The sequence below is a fragment of the Scyliorhinus canicula genome, chromosome 5, assembly GCF_902713615.1.
Source record: "Scyliorhinus canicula chromosome 5, sScyCan1.1, whole genome shotgun sequence".
In the NCBI taxonomy this organism is placed as follows: domain Eukaryota; kingdom Metazoa; phylum Chordata; class Chondrichthyes; order Carcharhiniformes; family Scyliorhinidae; genus Scyliorhinus; species Scyliorhinus canicula.
Genome location: NC_052150.1, coordinates 227,219,307 through 227,235,536, shown reverse-complemented (window position 1 = coordinate 227,235,536; position 16,230 = coordinate 227,219,307). Strand labels below are relative to the sequence as shown.

General features: G+C 47.5%; 1 protein-coding gene across 3 annotated transcripts in view; it reads left to right on the top strand.

Annotated features, from left to right (window-relative positions):
* slc39a4 (solute carrier family 39 member 4) overlaps window positions 1-16,230 on the top strand; it is a 53,533-nt gene that overhangs the window by 21,814 nt on the left and 15,489 nt on the right. For 2 of the 3 annotated variants that reach the window (XM_038798672.1, XM_038798671.1), the window contains exons 5-9: window positions 2,180-2,354; window positions 4,879-5,051; window positions 8,388-8,531; window positions 12,813-12,920; window positions 15,863-15,914. In XM_038798672.1, the coding sequence (XP_038654600.1) occupies window positions 2,180-2,354; window positions 4,879-5,051; window positions 8,388-8,531; window positions 12,813-12,920; window positions 15,863-15,914 (652 nt within the window). Of the gene's footprint in view, window positions 1-2,179; window positions 2,355-4,878; window positions 5,052-8,387; window positions 8,532-12,812; window positions 12,921-15,862; window positions 15,915-16,230 lie in introns of those variants that run through there. The other variant, XM_038798673.1, reaches the window with a different exon arrangement.

The following is a 16,230-nucleotide window of genomic DNA, read 5'->3' as shown; positions in this document are numbered from 1 at the left end:
TCATAATTCTGCCGCCTGTTTGGGTACACAGAGGCAGAATTCAGAATGTCCAATTCACTGAACAGCATGTAGACACGGGGAGAATGGGTAGACTCCGCACAGACAGTGAACCAGCCGGGAATCGAACCTGGGACCCTGGTGTTGTGAAGCCACACTGCTAACCACTGTGCTACCATGCTTGCCATTTCAATTCACCGCCTTGTTCTCACACTCACATTTCAGTCCTCGACCTGCAGCAATGTCCTAGTGGAGCCCAACAGCAATAGCAACCCACCTTCCGATTAGCCCTCTGGACTGCATTTTGTTCTATGTTTTTCTCTCCTTTATTCTGCTATTAACACCTACTCTGGACTAATCCTTTGATAGAACCATTACCGTTTCTTGCCTTGCGCTCCGTTGTTACACCGTTGTTATTTAACTCTGTTTCTTTCATTCGTCTGAGCTGCTTAAGAACACAGACATCAGCTTCGCAAACAGCATCAGGATATAAACATTCTGATCATGCAAAAGTGAGCACATTTCTATAAAATGAATACCCAGCTAACAGGGTTTTTTTTTTTTAAATTTTAGATTACCCAATTATTTTTTCCAATTAAGGGGCAATTTAGCATGGCCAATCCACCTACTCTGCACCTTTTTGGGTTGTGGGGGCGAAACCCACGCAGACACGGGGAGAATGTGTAAACTCCACACAGACAGTGACCCAGAGCCGGGATCGAACCTGGGACCTCAGCGCCGTGAGGCGGTTGTGCTAACCACTAGGCCACCGTGCTGCCCTAGCTAACAGGGTTTTGTGTGAGCTAAGAGAAATTTTAAGCCCCTGAGGTTCAAGAGGCAAACTTTACTGTGATTTGCAATGTAGGCTGTACCAAGCGTTGTCATATTGAACAATTTGACCTGAGTCATCAACCAGTGTTAGATGAACTAACACGTAACCACCAGAGGGCAGCACAATGTTATACTACTTTACGGAGGTGAGATAACGGGCGGGATTTAACTAAATGGGAACAAAGTCCTATTGCGGGTGTTTTTAACAGCGTCGAGAAACACAATACTATAAACGGCACCCGGGTTAGATAGAAGGCACATAGTCCCGTTCGACGGAACTCCTCACTGTAGCGAGATATCGGGACTCCATTTTTAAATGGCATCCCTATCGCTGGAGCCCCCAATGTGACCCCCTGACCCCCACCCAAGCCCCAACACACTATGCTCCCCCCCCCCCCCCCCCCCGGCCTCTCTCCCCTCCCCCATAAATAGCACCCCTAGCCTGATCGCCACTGCGCACAAAATGTCAGCTTGGCACCTAGAGGGTAATGTAAATATGGAAACCCTCTCCCCCAAAAACATTGTGGGTACTGGTGGCCATTAGAAAATGTCAAATCTGTGATTGACAGGTTTATTTTAAGCAAGTGTATCAAGGGTTCTGGAATCAGGCTGGTTCAATGGAGTTAGGATGCTGGTCACCCCTGATCACCACACTGTCTGTGCGGAGTCTGCACGTTCTCCCCGTGTCTGCCTGGGTTTCCTCCGGGTGCTCCGGTTTCCTCCCACTGTCCAAAGATGCGCAGGTTAGGTGGATTGCCCGTGATAAATTGCCCTTAGTGTCCAAAAGGTTAGGTAGGGTTATGCGAATAGGGTGCAGGTGAGGGCTTAAGCTTAAGTAGAGTGCTCTTTCCAAGGGTCAGTGCATACTCAGTGGGTTGAATGGTCTTTTTCTGCACTGTAGGGATTCTATGATCTAACAAAATGGCAGAAGAGGGGCTGAATGATGAACTCCTATATTCTTATGATCGCCACCTGTGTATTGTTGAACAGAGACCATGTTGTCAAAGTTTTTCATCTTGCACTCATCAAGAGAGATGCAAGAATGCCAAAAAGACAAGAGCTCCATGGTGCAATCTCCATGGCAACTCCGTGGCCAATCAGAGTCGGCTTGCCAATCAATTAGCACCTGTTGCTTTTTTCGGCAAAACTCTCAGGTTCTGCACTACTGAGTGAGGATTTGTGTTCAGCTGTTCCCTCCTTGTTCAGTCGAAGCCTCAAGGCTGCTCGCTGCAAACCAGCTCAAACGAAACAACATGAATACGGGAAGCCTGTCAAGCCAATTTAGAACGCGGACTGACAGTTTGAACATTGTCTCACTGTCGTGCTCTTTCTTTACCCTTGCCTTTTTCAGAAATGCTTTAGCTCCAGTGAAATAATGACGATCTACCACATTCCAATCGACAGCATGATTTCTCGCGGTGACTTTGTTCAGCTCAGTCCCGCGTTGATCCAGCAGCTCCTGAGCCAGGCCTGCAACAGAAAGAACCAAGTCACAGAAAATAAATTTCAGCTGACCACGGCAGAAAGTAAGGTTCTCCAGCTTGTGATGGTGTTCTGTATTAATTAGAAATCTGGTTTGTTTGGTCTTAGCTGTGGCTCTGTGGGAGCTCTTGCTTCGGAGGAAGAGGGTTGTGGATGCAAGCCCCACTTCAGAGACGCGGGTTGGAATTCACCGCCTGTTTGCTGACGGGGGGGGGGGGGGGTTCTCTGGCTGGCAGTGTACCCCCACGCGCAGATTTCCCGGCAGTGTGGGGTGGCACCATGTGCAGCGAGAAAGCCAGGATCCTCCCATCAGCGAACGGGGCTCCGCATCTCGCCGCCGAAAGACACGCAGCAGGGAGGCCGGAGGATAACACCCATGAGCGGACAATCTGGGCTGGCAGTCCAGTGCCAGCACTGAGGGGGTACTGCAGCGCTAGGAGTGATATCAATGAAATGAGACATGGGAGCAGAATCTCCCCGAAAAATGGTTGGGAGTCTTGATAGCGGCTGGAGACACAGCAGCAACGGTGTGACTCCTCTTGATTTTACAGGTGGCAGCTCCCCATCTTGGGTAGGACGGCCCCACCAGCTTCCCCAGGGCTGTCAGCCCAATCACAGGGTTGGCAACTTGGCAGCGCCACCAGAAACGGTGGTCACTGTGAGAAAAGCACAGGCCCTGTAACCTACGCCAGGTAGGCCGCAATAACATTAAAGACATTTTAAAATTGGGACGATGGCAGGGAATCCATCCTGAGCTAACCATTGGGTCCGGAATGGCTGCCTTCCTTGTCTGCGAATCTCCTCTTTCAATAAAAACTATTTTTCCCCATTGCTGGCGATTGCTGGGGGTGGGGAGGAGGGGGCTGCCCTCCCATCTGGCTGGAGGAGCGGGGTTGGCCAATCCAGCTGATGGCCCTCAGTTGGGAATGTTGGAGTCGTGGATTTGTAATCACTGGACCAGTAATCCAGAGGCCTAGGTTAAAGAGTCACAGTCACAGAGCTTTACAACACAGAAAAAGGACTGTCTGCCCATCGTGTCTGTGCCGGCCATCAAACATCGATGTATTCTCATCCCAGTTTCCAGCTTACTCCATCGCCTTGCCATGGCTGGTTTAGCACAGTGGGCTTTTCACAGTAACTTCATTAGAAGCCTGCTTGTGACTATGAGCGATTTTCATTTCATTTCATTTTCATGGCGAACCGAGTGCTTGTCTAAATGCTTCTTAAATGTTCCGAAGCTCTGAGAACATGTGTTCAAATCCCATCGCGGCAGCTGGTGGACTGTAAATTCATTCAATAAAGTCTGGAATCGAGACAGCATCAGCAATCATGACCATGGAATAATCATTAATTGCCATAAAATGGCATCTGGTTTACCAATGTCCTTGAGGGAAGGAACTGAGCCATCATCTCTTCTGGCCTACTGTTGATTCCAGACATAAAGCAATGCTCCTTTAGAACGACATAAACTAGCTTCTGGCACAACATCAAAGAAGAGAAGGGAGGGTCTCCGCTGAATGCTGCTTAACACTTATTCTGCAACAAACACCTAAAAAAGTTGATGATCTGGTCACTATCACAGTGCTGTTTTTAGAATCTTGCTAACTTATACATAGAATGAACTGTGCGGAAGGAGGCCATTCGGCCCATTGAGTCTGCACCAGCTCTTGGAAAGAGCATCCTACCCAAGGTCAACACCTCCACCCTATCCCCATAACCCCATAACCCAGTAGCCCCACCCAACACGAAGGGCAAGTTTGGACACTACGGGCAATTTAGCATGGCCAATCCACCTAACCTGCACATCTTTGGACTGTGGGAGGAAACCGGAGCACCCGGAGGAAACCCACGCACACACGGGGAGGATGTGCAGACTCCGCACAGACAGTGACCCAAACCGGAATCGAACCTTGGACCTTGGAGCTGTGAAGCGATTGTGCTATCCGCAATGCTACCGATAAATTGCCCTTAGTGTCCAAAAAGGTTAGATGGGGTTACTGGGGTACGGGGATGGGGTGGAGGCGTGGACTTAAGTGAGGTGCTCTTTCCAAGGGCAAGTGAGACTCGATGGGCCGAATGGTCTCCTTCTGCACTGCAAATTCTATGAGTCTATGATACAAGGCTGTAAAAAAGCTTTGGGAGTTCCTGACATTCAAACATGCACATTCCTTCTCTTTATTCTTTCTCATTGTTCAAAGCAACGATGAATCCTAAAATGGAAACTCTTATTCGGTTGGTTGAAATGGAGTAAAAAGCACTCAAAACGTCCTCAGTTTCATGTCTCTCCATCAGGGGCAAGTGCCATCACTGTGGTGAAGCCTGGTAGATCACGACAGGGAGGCCCCAGATTGAAAAATCCTCGGATCCCTCGTGCTTGCCAGTAAATTTCATAAAGTGAGTTAGAGGCTTGGGAGTAATTGACCTGCTCATTTGGTACAGGGGTAGTGTATGCTGTGGAGAGATTTAATAAACTCTTAAAAGCAAAGAACCCTCAATAATAGAAACGGCAAATATTTAATATTTGTGGATCAGTCATTGTTAAAATGCCTCATTTTTTTCCTCCACCAGAATATATTTATGGATCAATTGCAACGTTGATTGTGAGTCTTTGTGCCGTGTTGGGGATTGTGATTGTGCTTTGTGCTTCCTGTGTCAATGCATATCAGTACGTCATCCAAGGCTTCGTAAGTCTGGCCGTGGGATCTCTAACTGGTGACGCTGTGTTACACCTCATACCCTCAGTAAGCACAGTTTTTCTCAGAATATTTTGTATATTACAAACAAAAAAATGCTTTCATTTAAGCTCCATCTACATGATATTTATTTGACTAGATAAAAGGATTGGCACGGTTTTGCTGTCTATATGCTATTCAAAATTTCAGGTTTTCACGCAGTTCCTATTTAAATTCCACTTGGCACAATTTTGGATTACATTTTTATGTCGATATTTAACATTGAAACTGCCTATGTAAACATTACAAACAGTAACAGACAGGAATCAATTTCACCCTGTGGATCTCTTCCCTTCATACTTTTATCCACCTCAATTAAGTCATAGAATGGAAATTTTTCATGAGATGCCTGTAAATTTAAATTTCAGACCAGTATGTAATTTTCTGAAGATTTTCCCAATTCCTTCACCGTATCATAGATAATAAAAATACCCACAATCCACTGCCCATGGACAATGCTATGGTTAATTTATTAGTCGTTTATAAAGTATTGACAGTAGGGCGTAAAGCACCTCTCACAGGTTCAGTGCTCTTTTCTGGAAAGTATGTTAGAGTGGGCATTGGGTTTGGTGTGATACCTTTCATGGTTGAATAACCTGATGATATCCACTATCAAGACCCATTCATGAAACAGCATCGGGGGTGAAACACAGAGGGCGATATGCAGTATGAATGCTTTCAGGAAAAGAGGGAGGACCAAATGGAGTACAGTACCAGCGATAACGTTAGTGCGATCCTAGTATGTCTTTGTGTACATTAGGATAGGTCAGCTACATAAAGACCATCTGTGAAGCCCTTTTACTTTTATAAACACAAGAATAATATGGAATAATTCTAACATGGGATTCAGAGATTTCCTTATCCAAAGAGGGTGGGCGGGAGTGTCCACACATTTGTGAAAACCGTTGCATTTTACGACGGCGTGAAACGGGCGCGGGCATTGCCGATTCTGGCCAGCACGGTGCTGGAGCAGTTCCAGCCTTCCTTCCCGGTGCCAACTGGGTGCCACGCCAACCTGTGCATGCGAGGGGGACTTCCTCAACGCGCCGGCCCCGACGCAACATGGCGTGGGGGTTCAGGGGCCGGCCGCGTTACAAAATAGAGCCAGGGCTGGAGAGGCCAGCCCACCGATTGGTGGGCCCCGATTGCGGGCCAGACCCCAGCGGAGCCCCCCTTCCCCCCACACAGGCCGCCCCCCGACCCTGTGCGCAGAGTTCACGCCGGCTGCGAGCTGGTGTGGACGGCGCCGGCGGGACTCTGCCATTTCTGCGTGGCCGCTCGGCCCAGCAAGGCCGGAGAATCGGCGGCCCGACCGCGGACAGCGGCCTGCGACGCGCCAAGCACGCCGGCGCAAATGGCGCCAATTCTCTGCTCCTCAGAGAATCGCGTGCGGGTGTCGGGGCGGGTGGCACGGTTGCGGCAATTCTCCGGCCCAGCGCGGGGCGCGGAGAATCCCGCCGGTATGTTGGAATTTGCTACCAAAGGGATTGTTCAGGTGATTAGATTTGTTTCAGTTAAATGAAAGTGAATTGAGCCCATTAGGAAAAACAAGAGCTATGGATACTGTCAGGAAAACAAAGGTACTTTTAAGGGATTTATATATGTTTTGGTTAGCATTAGGAAGAAGGTATGTTTTAGGTGGATTTAATTTAATGTTTTTGTGCCAGAAAGGGACCTACGGTTAAGATTTATGCTGGACCAAGGTGTCTGTGGAGATGGTGAACTTCCAACTGTGATAGAGGGAGCTACTGCGCGAAGAGTAAATATAGTCGCTTGGCAACTAGAGGTCTTTGTAAGGGAAAAAGATTTTCTTTGTTCTTTAGCTTTAGGTGGAAGCCACATTAGATAGACAGCCGGAGAGGGTACAGCTCCCACAGGGTAGCTAAAACCAGTAGTTTTAGAAAGCTAAAGAGATGACATCTCTCTCAGCTTTGCTATAAGAAAAACCATACAATGGAGTAATGAGTATTGTAACCATACAATGGAGCAACTAGTTAGTTTTAAGAAAAACCATACAATGGAGCAGCTAGTTAAGGAAACAGGAGAAATGAAAATAAGTTTCGAGGTGTAATAAGGTTAAATGTCCGAGAACAGAGGACTGTTCAATAAAGACAGACAGAGCTCCAAAGAAGGCTAAGATGCCAGAAAGACAAATGAAGTGATTTTCAGGTTTGTGAGATTTTACTCCAGCCTGTGGAATGTGAATTGAAATATCTGTGAGAATTGGTGGCTGGACCTCGCGTGTACAAAAGCAGTCAAGACAAAGAAATCCTGCAGGGTGTAAACTCTTCGCCTAGATTCATTGGTAAAAGTGAAGTGTAAGCTGTGTTCACAAGAGTCATTTGGAAATGGTGGACTGGATTTTGGAATGAAAACCATTAATAGAAAGCATGGTTATGAGAGACGATTGTAATGCGTGAGTTTGGAAACTCTTACATGACAATCATCTGGGGGGATTCTGAAGAGACATCCACAGACGTTCACTTGGGGTTTCAGAGTGGAGAGTGTATTTGACCACAGGCATTTTGTGTGCGGTCAAAGAGACTTTGTGTATCAATGAGGCTATTGTAGCTTCAAACATACTTTATCATCCATGTTAATCTTAAAACCTGTGACTAATTGTTAAGCTAAGGGCAGGGGGGGGGGGGGGGGGGGGTGGATAGTAAAGGGGTATTGTATTATAATCCATGTTTTAATGTTTAATTAACAATAATTAGCGATCCTTTGACTCTGTTCCTCCAAGTTTGATTAAAAAATAAAAGTGATGGTATTTTGAGCAAGGATTCCATTCTGGAATCGTCCCGTCCAGTTATAACATGAACTGGAATTCTAACAAAAGTGAGCAATGGCTCCAATATTCTTTCCACAACAGGGCTGACCAGGAATCTTTCTTGCTCTTACCGCCTGCCATTGGCATATGTTGGTAGGTTTTGCAGGTTGATATTCAACCCGTTTGGTTCTGAATACCCCCTCTGTGTACCCGAACAGGCGCCGGATTTTGGCAACTAGGGGATTTTCACAGTAACTTCATTGCAGTGTTAATGTAAGTCTACTGGCAACACTAATAAAAATTATTACTTTTATTATAAACAGACCTTCTTTGCTCAGCATGACCGGGGGTGCAACTGGAAACCAGAGCTTTTGGGTCAGAGGCAAGGATGCTACCCACTGCACCACAGGACTGCCTGGTTATACTGAGAGGATTCAATAAAGAGGGTGGGGGGGGGGGGGGGGGGGGGGGGGGAGACTAGCTTGCTTTAAACGCCTGTTGGGCTGAATGCTCTGTTTCTGTGCCTTGGAATCTAATTCTATGTCATATCTAAAGAAAAATCTCCTTTGTTGCAGTTTCTTGGCTTACACGGTCACGCAGGTGGTCATGACGATCACGTGACATCCCCTCACATTTGGAAGCTAGTGGCTGTTCTTGGAGGCATCTATGCTTTCTTCATCTTGGAGAAAATATTCATCATATTACTGAAAGACGAGGATGTAAGTATTTATCTTTTTAAAAGACATTGTTGTACAAGTCTAGGCCCCAATCATTACTCAGTCCTGCTCTCGTCAACAATTGGCAGAGTCAGCAATTGCAGCTTTTTGAATCACCGTGCGGGATAATTAACGACATGTAAATGATCAAAGAAAAACCTGTTCAATTTTCCATGACCCACCAAGATTAATTAACTCAAACCTTCAAGTTCCTGCTCACTATCAGAATTCATTTATACAACACTGAGGGCGAAGGTTATCTCTATATGTGCTTATTCTTATAAATTTTGATCTTGTTAATCGCCATGCAGGGAATTTTATGGCATGCCATGGTCCCTGTCCACCTGACTAAAAGATAAGTTAGGGTGTGGGGGGGGGGGGTGGAAACCCATGTTCCCAATGTCCATCCCACAGACAATGGCCAATTGGCCTTTAACTGACTCACATCCCCCCCCCCCCACCCCAGCAACAGGAAGTCCTGCTTTAAATAGTGGTCAGCATCTCTCCGGTAGCAACAGCACCACCAGAAGTGGTGGCCACTGCCAGTACTACACTGATGTTTACAGGAAGTGGGTGCTGGGCCTGGAGCCATGGCTGTAGGTAAGTCTGGGGGCCTCGGCGAGGCCAGGTTGGCAGGCCTCAGTGAAGGGGTTGAGGAGGATGCATGCCAGGGTAATTTGTCAGGTGGGAAGGGGAACCTGCAAGAGGTTAGTTAGATCTTGGAGAACCCCTCGATGGAACTCATGGACTCAGATAAGAAGGAACCCCACCTAGCCCACCACCAGCCTCCACAGGGAAAGTTGGGGGCTGGACCCTTGGCATGGGCCTCTTCCAGAACTGTTTAAATCCCAGAGGCATCAGAAAAAGGCTCTTAAACAGGTAGTAATTGGCCACTTAAGGGGCTCAATGGTAATGGGCTGGTAACATTGTGGTGGGGGAAATGGCGGGTGGGTAGACAGTGGGAACAGTGCCCACTGGTTTAGCTCACTGGGCTAAATCGCTGACTTTTAAAGCAGACCAAGCAGGCCAGCAGCACGGTTCGATTCCCGTACCAGCCTCCCCGGACAGGCGCCGGAATGTGGCGACTAGGAGCTTTTCACAGTAACTTCATTGAAGCCTACTCGTGACAATAAGCGATTTTCATTTTCATTTCATTTCATTGCTCATTCCATGATCCCCACCCCCACTGCCTTTAGATAGAGGAAGGTTAAATCCAGCTCCATGTTAGTGGTGTAGATCCTTCCAGTAGTGCAGTGATTGTGGTGCTAGACTAATAATCCAGAGGCCTGGATTAAAAAAGAATACAAGTTCAAAACCTACCATCTCAAACTAAAATGTCAGTATTATGATTATGAAGCTATTTGCATTTTGTAAAATATCCACTAATGTCCATTAGCAACTGAAACTTTCCTTCATTCCCTGGTCTGGTCGAGATGTGACCTCAATCCCACACCAATGGCGGTGGCTCTCCACTGCTCGCTGCAGCGGTCTAGCAGGTTGCTCTATCATCGGAAGTGGTTTAAAAAGAAAATTGGGATTTTGGAAGAGGAGAAGGCACCACTGGAAGGCATCAAAGCAAAGTGGGAGTGTGGTGATATGATTTGCATAGCTGTCTGCCATTGGTGCAGAACACCGGCTTACCATTGGCCCTGGTCGGTCATGTGCCTCCCGACCGATTGGTTGAGACCAGTCAAGTGACTGCTCTCCGATTGGTTGAGAGGCTGAGTTAACCACGCCTCCTTACCGAAGTATAAATAGTCGAAGCGCCCGGCGGTCGTCCATTTTATTGTAGACAACTGCAGGGCTAAGTTCTAGCTTATTAAAGCCTAACTTTTGTAAAGCAACTTGTCTCTCGTGCAATTGATGGCTCATCAGGGAGGAAGAGTTGGGCGAGGATATGGAGGAGGGGTTCTGGTGTGAGGTGCCCCGGAGAGTGAATACCTCCACCTCGTGCGCGAGGTTGGGGCTGATACAGCTGAAGGTGGTATACAGAGCACACCTCACAACGGCGAGGATGAGCCGATTCTTTGAAGGAGTAGAAGATGTGTGTGAACGTTGCGGCGGGGTGGGTGAGCTAATCACGTTCATATGTTTTGGTCCTGTCCAAAGCTAGAGGATTACTGGAAGGAAGTTTTTAGGGTAATTTCTAAAGTGGTGCACGTGAAACTGGACCCGGGCCTCCGGGAGGCCATATTCGGGGTGTCGGACCAGTCAGGGTTGGAAACGGGTGCAGAGGCAGGTGGTGTAGCCTTCGCCTCGTTGATCGTCCAAAGGTGGATCCTGATAGGTTGGAGAGCAACCTCTCCATCCTGTGCCCTGGTGTAGCGGGGGTACCTGTTGGAATTCTTGACTCTTGAGAAGGTTAAGTTTGAGAAGGATAGAGGGGTTCTATAATTCATGGGCATTATTCATTATGCACTTTCAAGAACTGGATAACAATGAACATTAGTTGGGGGGGGCGGGGGGGGGGTTGGGCGGGAAGGGAGGAGGGGCGGTGTGTGTTGATGGTGACTATGGGTGATTCCTGATTCCTTTTTGTTATTTGTTCATGTGAACATGCGGGCTACTGTTTGGGGTTTGGTGGGAGGATGGCATCGTTGTTATTGATATGGGGATTGACATATTTGTTACTGATTATTGTTTATTGTTGGTGGGTGTAAATTTGGGAGAAAATGTGAAAAAGGAGAATTAAATTTAAATAAAAAGAAAAAAAAGAAAATTGGGACTGGATTCTCCTGTCCCCCAGCCGCATGTTTCTTGGCGGCATGCCGGTTATTGGGATAGCGGGATGGCCGGTTATTGGGATAGCAGGATTCTGTACTCCTGCTGCTTGACAATGGGATTTCCCATTGAAGCCGCCCCACGATGTCGGGAAACCCATGGGCGGGGGTATACTGCCGGTGGGAAAAGTGAATCATAACTGCTGGAGAATTCTGGCCCTGGTCTTCTTACATAAATATGTCAATCAAACCGGCAATGAACATATTTATAATAGAAGCTTTCTGGGGCGCCCCCTCCCCCCCGCCAGCAGCGGCATTCTCCGTCCCGCCAGCTGGCCAATGGGGTTTCCCACTGTGGGCAGCCCCTCACCATCCTGGCCTCGGGTGTGCTGCCGATTCTGAATGGAGAATCCAGCCAGCGGAGAAGCCAGCCCCTTAACTTTCTGTTGCAGTTTGATAGATCATTTCAAAGACCATCAAGACTCGTATTTAGGCCAGACAGGTCAGGTCAGCAGATTCTCTTCCAAGAAGGAGTTTAGTGAATCAGATGGGTTTTGAACAACAATCCATTAAGTTTCATTGTCATAATTAATGATCAATTCCAGACTCATTAATTAATTAAATCTAAATTCCCCCATCTGCACTCACATCTCCAGAATATTCTTTTGGGCCTGTGGATTACTTATACATTGCTCCAGTAACAGTTCCACTATGCTACTGTTTCCACACAGCAAACCCAACTCTCAATCATAGAATCCCTACAGTGTAGAAAGGAGGCCATTCAGCCCATCGAGTCTGCATCGACTCTCTGAAAGAATACTCCACCTAAGCTCACTCCTCCGCCCTATCCCAATAAACCGCTTAACTTAACCTACACGTTTACTTTGGACACGAAGGGGCAATTTATCATGGGCAATCCACATAACCTGCACATCTTTGGACTGTGGGAAAAAAACTGGGGTACCCGGAGAAAACACATGAAGGCACAGGAAGAATGTGCTCACTCCACACAGTCACCCAAGGCCGGAATTGAACCCTGGCGCTTAGAGGCAGCAGTGCTAACCAGCGGCCCGCCCACTGCTCATGGAACTAATATACGGTGAAGATCTGCAGAACTCTACCAAGATTTGACCCAGATTGCTAATTAAGTACTAAGTCTTCACACAAGGCATCCTGAGGAAATATCCCTGGTTGATGAGCCTCTAGATACCTGTTCCTTCTGTCATAAGATGAAAACTTCTCTGCAAGCACAGATATATTGAAAACTAATCTTGAAGAGTTAATTGAATAGTGCTTTGTATTTTATTTACTGAGAAAACTAACTGAATGGCGAAGACTTGCCAAGTGTGGTCCCAACCCAGCTGAAAACAGGAGAGGACGAGTTACATCAGCAAGTAGTTATTCACTGGAACTAGCTTGGGGTTTAAAAACTAGCTGACTGTAGCTGGAAGAAGGCAATGCTATAAATGGTCCAGTAGTAATGGGGAAATTAGTGGCAGTAATCCTCAGTGTCTGCTGTGTTGAATTCTAGATGCTGGTTTTCATGGTGTGTATCTGGTTGTAGGATGAACACGATGACCATCACTGTGACCATGTGCTGGCTCTTCAGGCATTTAAAGAAGGGCAAAAGAGCAAACAGAAGAAAAAGCAGACAATATCCCAAGTGGAACTGGTAAGTATTGTGGAAGGGACTGAAACACTCGCCAGTAATTTTCTATCTTCCCATTGTTTTCGTTCCCCTCATTTGTTTGGAATAATTTGTCCTCCTTGAATCAGACGAGATAATGAACACAATAATAGGGGCAGGGATAGACCATTCTATTCCTCGAGCCTACCACATCATTCAATAAGATAATTACTGATCTGACCATGGCCTCGATCCCACTACCCACCGACCTAACCCCACCGCTTCGCATAACCTCTGACTCCCTTGTAGATCCAAACATCTATCTAACTCAGCCAAGGATATATTCAATGACTCAGTCTCCACTGATCTCTAGACGAGGAAAGTCCAAGCTTTAATGACCCTTGAGAGAAGAAATTCCTCCTCATCTCTGTCTGAAATGAGAGATAAACTGTGCTCGCAGTTCTAGATTCCCCCACAAGGGGAAACAGCTTCTCAGCCTCCACCCAGCCAAGCTCTCTCAGAATCTTAGGCGGATTCTCTCAGCCCACGCCGGGTCGGAGAATCGCCGGGCCAGGTGCGATTCGCGCGATGCCTCCCCGACGTCAGTCATTGGCGCTGGCCGCTCTACGCGGCTCCCCCCCCGGCGATTCTCCGCCCGGGATGGGCTGAGTGGCCGCCCAGGAAGCCCTCCCCGCCGGCGCCATCTGGTCTTACCCGGCGGGACCTCGGCATCCATCCTGTTTGGGGCGGCCTGGTTTGTGGGGGGGGGCAACCCTGGGAGGGGGCCTCCATCGTGGCCTGGCCCGTGATCGGAGCCTACCGATTGGTGGGCTGGCCTCTCGTGGAGGGGCATCTTTTGCTCCGTGCTGGCCCCTGTAGCTCTACGCCATGTTGGGTCGCGGCCGGTGCAGAGAAGGGAGCTACTGCACGTTCGCGCAGGTCGCAGTGCGCATTCGCACCAGTCGCAGCACGCATGCGCAGACCTGTGGCGCCCATTTGACGCCGGTACCGGCAGCTGGAGCTGCGTGGGTCGCTCCAGTGCCATATTGGCACCCTGTACAGCAGAGGATCGCTACACATAGCGTTCCGATTACACTGTTGTTAAACTCTCCGGTTTTTACGACGGCGTGAACACTCTGCCTTCAGGTGGGAGAATCCCGCCCCTTATGATCCGATATGCTCCAGCGAGTATAGGCCCAACCTGTCTTTATAAGACAATCACTTTCTCCCATGAATCAACCTAGTGAACCTCCTTTGAACTGCCTTAAATGCTACTATATCCCTCCTTCAGGGGACCAAATCCATAGACTGTGCGGTCTCACCAACTCCCTGTGCGTTTGGAACAATATTCTCAGCTTTTATATTCCACCCCCCTTGCAATAAACATTAATCTTACCTTCCTAATTATTGCTGACCCTGCATGCTAACCTATTATATCTCACATATAAAGAATGCCGGATCCCTCTGTACACAGCATCCTGTATTTTTCTGGAATATTTTGCTTTTCTATTCTTCCTACCAAAGTGGATAACTTCACATTTTCTGACTGTATACTCCATCTGCCAGATTTTTTTCCCTCTAACTTCATTTATTTTGATCCCTTTGCAGAATCTTTTTGCCCTCCTCACAATTTGTTTTCCCACCTGTCTTTGTATTGTCAGCAAAAATGGCTATAAGTCTCCCTGTCCCTTCCCCCAAGACCATCAATATAGATTGAAAACAGTCGATCCCCTGTCCAAATGGCTACAGTTTTACAACCTGAAAATGACCATTTATCCTGTCTCTCTGGGCGAAATCTACCAACCATATAGCACCTGCAAGGCAGTGCGGCACGGATGGTAGATCCCTCTTCCGGGATCTACCCGGATCGCCACACCTTGGCGTCACTCCTGCACCCTATCCCAATCACCGCTTAACTTAACCTACACATTTACTTTGGACACTAAGGGGCAATTTATCATGGACAATCCACCTAACCTGCACATCTTTGGAAATATTATTGAAGGCCTTTTGGATCCAGGTGCATACATCTACTGTTCCCCTTTATTCATACATCTTGGTGGGAATGTGGCAAAATTTGGGTGGTGAGGCCTTCGCTCTTGCATATCCCTTTCAGGACTGCTGCTGGCTGTTATTTTCCTGCCGACTGCATTCAAATGGTGCTGGTGGTTGGGGGGATGGGAGACGCAGGGGTTATATGAATTTTCCTTCTTTACGGCTCAATTATTGTTAACGCTCAGGTCAAAATTTAGGAGGTAGTAGGTTCCTTGTTTACCGAAGGAGGGAAAGAACCTAGATGGTGTCTTCTTTCCTCCTAGTAAATGCCGAAGGACTTGGTTTCAGGCTCTGCTGGTGTTGCAGCAGTGTCCTCGCTAAAGATCTTCACCCTTGTACTAGCTTCCAGAGTCGAGCCATGCTGAGCTAACAGATCCCAACCCGGAAGGATGCATTGTGTTATGTGTCAGATAAGAAGGGACAGGTGAAATTGGATCCCATTGGAACTCTTCCATCATGAAGATACTTCTCTCCAGTCTGTTTTTCTCTCTATTCTTCCCTTTCTTATTTTTCATGTTTCTTTGATTTTCTCTTTTTTCTTGTACTCCAATTAGATATTAACCCCTCGTTAATATTACCGTTTGGACAGCACAGTAGCACAAGTGGATAGCACTGTGGCTTCACAGCACCAGGGTCCCAGGTTCGATTCCCCACTGGGTCACTGTCTGTGCGGAGTCCGCACGTTTTCCCCGTGTCTGCATGGGTTTACTCCGGGTGCTCCGGTTTCCTCCCACAGTCCAAAGGCGTGCTGTTAGGTGGATTGGCCATGATAAATTGTCCTTAGTGGCCAAAAAGATTAGGAGGGGTTATTGGGTTACGGGGATAGGGTGGAAGTGGGGGCTTAAGTGGGTCGGTGCAGACTTGATGGGCCGAATGGCCTCCTTCCGCACTGTATGTTCTATGTTCATCTATGTTATTGTTTCCATGTTTAGACTGTCTCTGAATCGTCCCTGGAAGCTGATTCCGGTCAACATCCCAAAAAAGGTTAGATTTCTTAAATGGCATAAAGAATAGAAAAATCTCAATGTGGTCAGATGGGCAACATCTCGAATTTGAATTAACTCGGTTTTCCTGCCACGGCGTCACCGTAACTTTGCCGAATTTGCACCAGAATGTGCATAAAGTTATGGTGAGACAGAGGAATAACATCAGAGGAAATTCAGGTTTTAATCAGTTTCAGAAGGTTGCTCACTGCCTCAAGGGCAACTGGGATGGGCAACAAATGCTGGCCTGGCCAGCGAAGCCCACATCCCGTAAAAATGAGTACATAAAGAAGACATCTCTCGCTTGAAATGTCGGA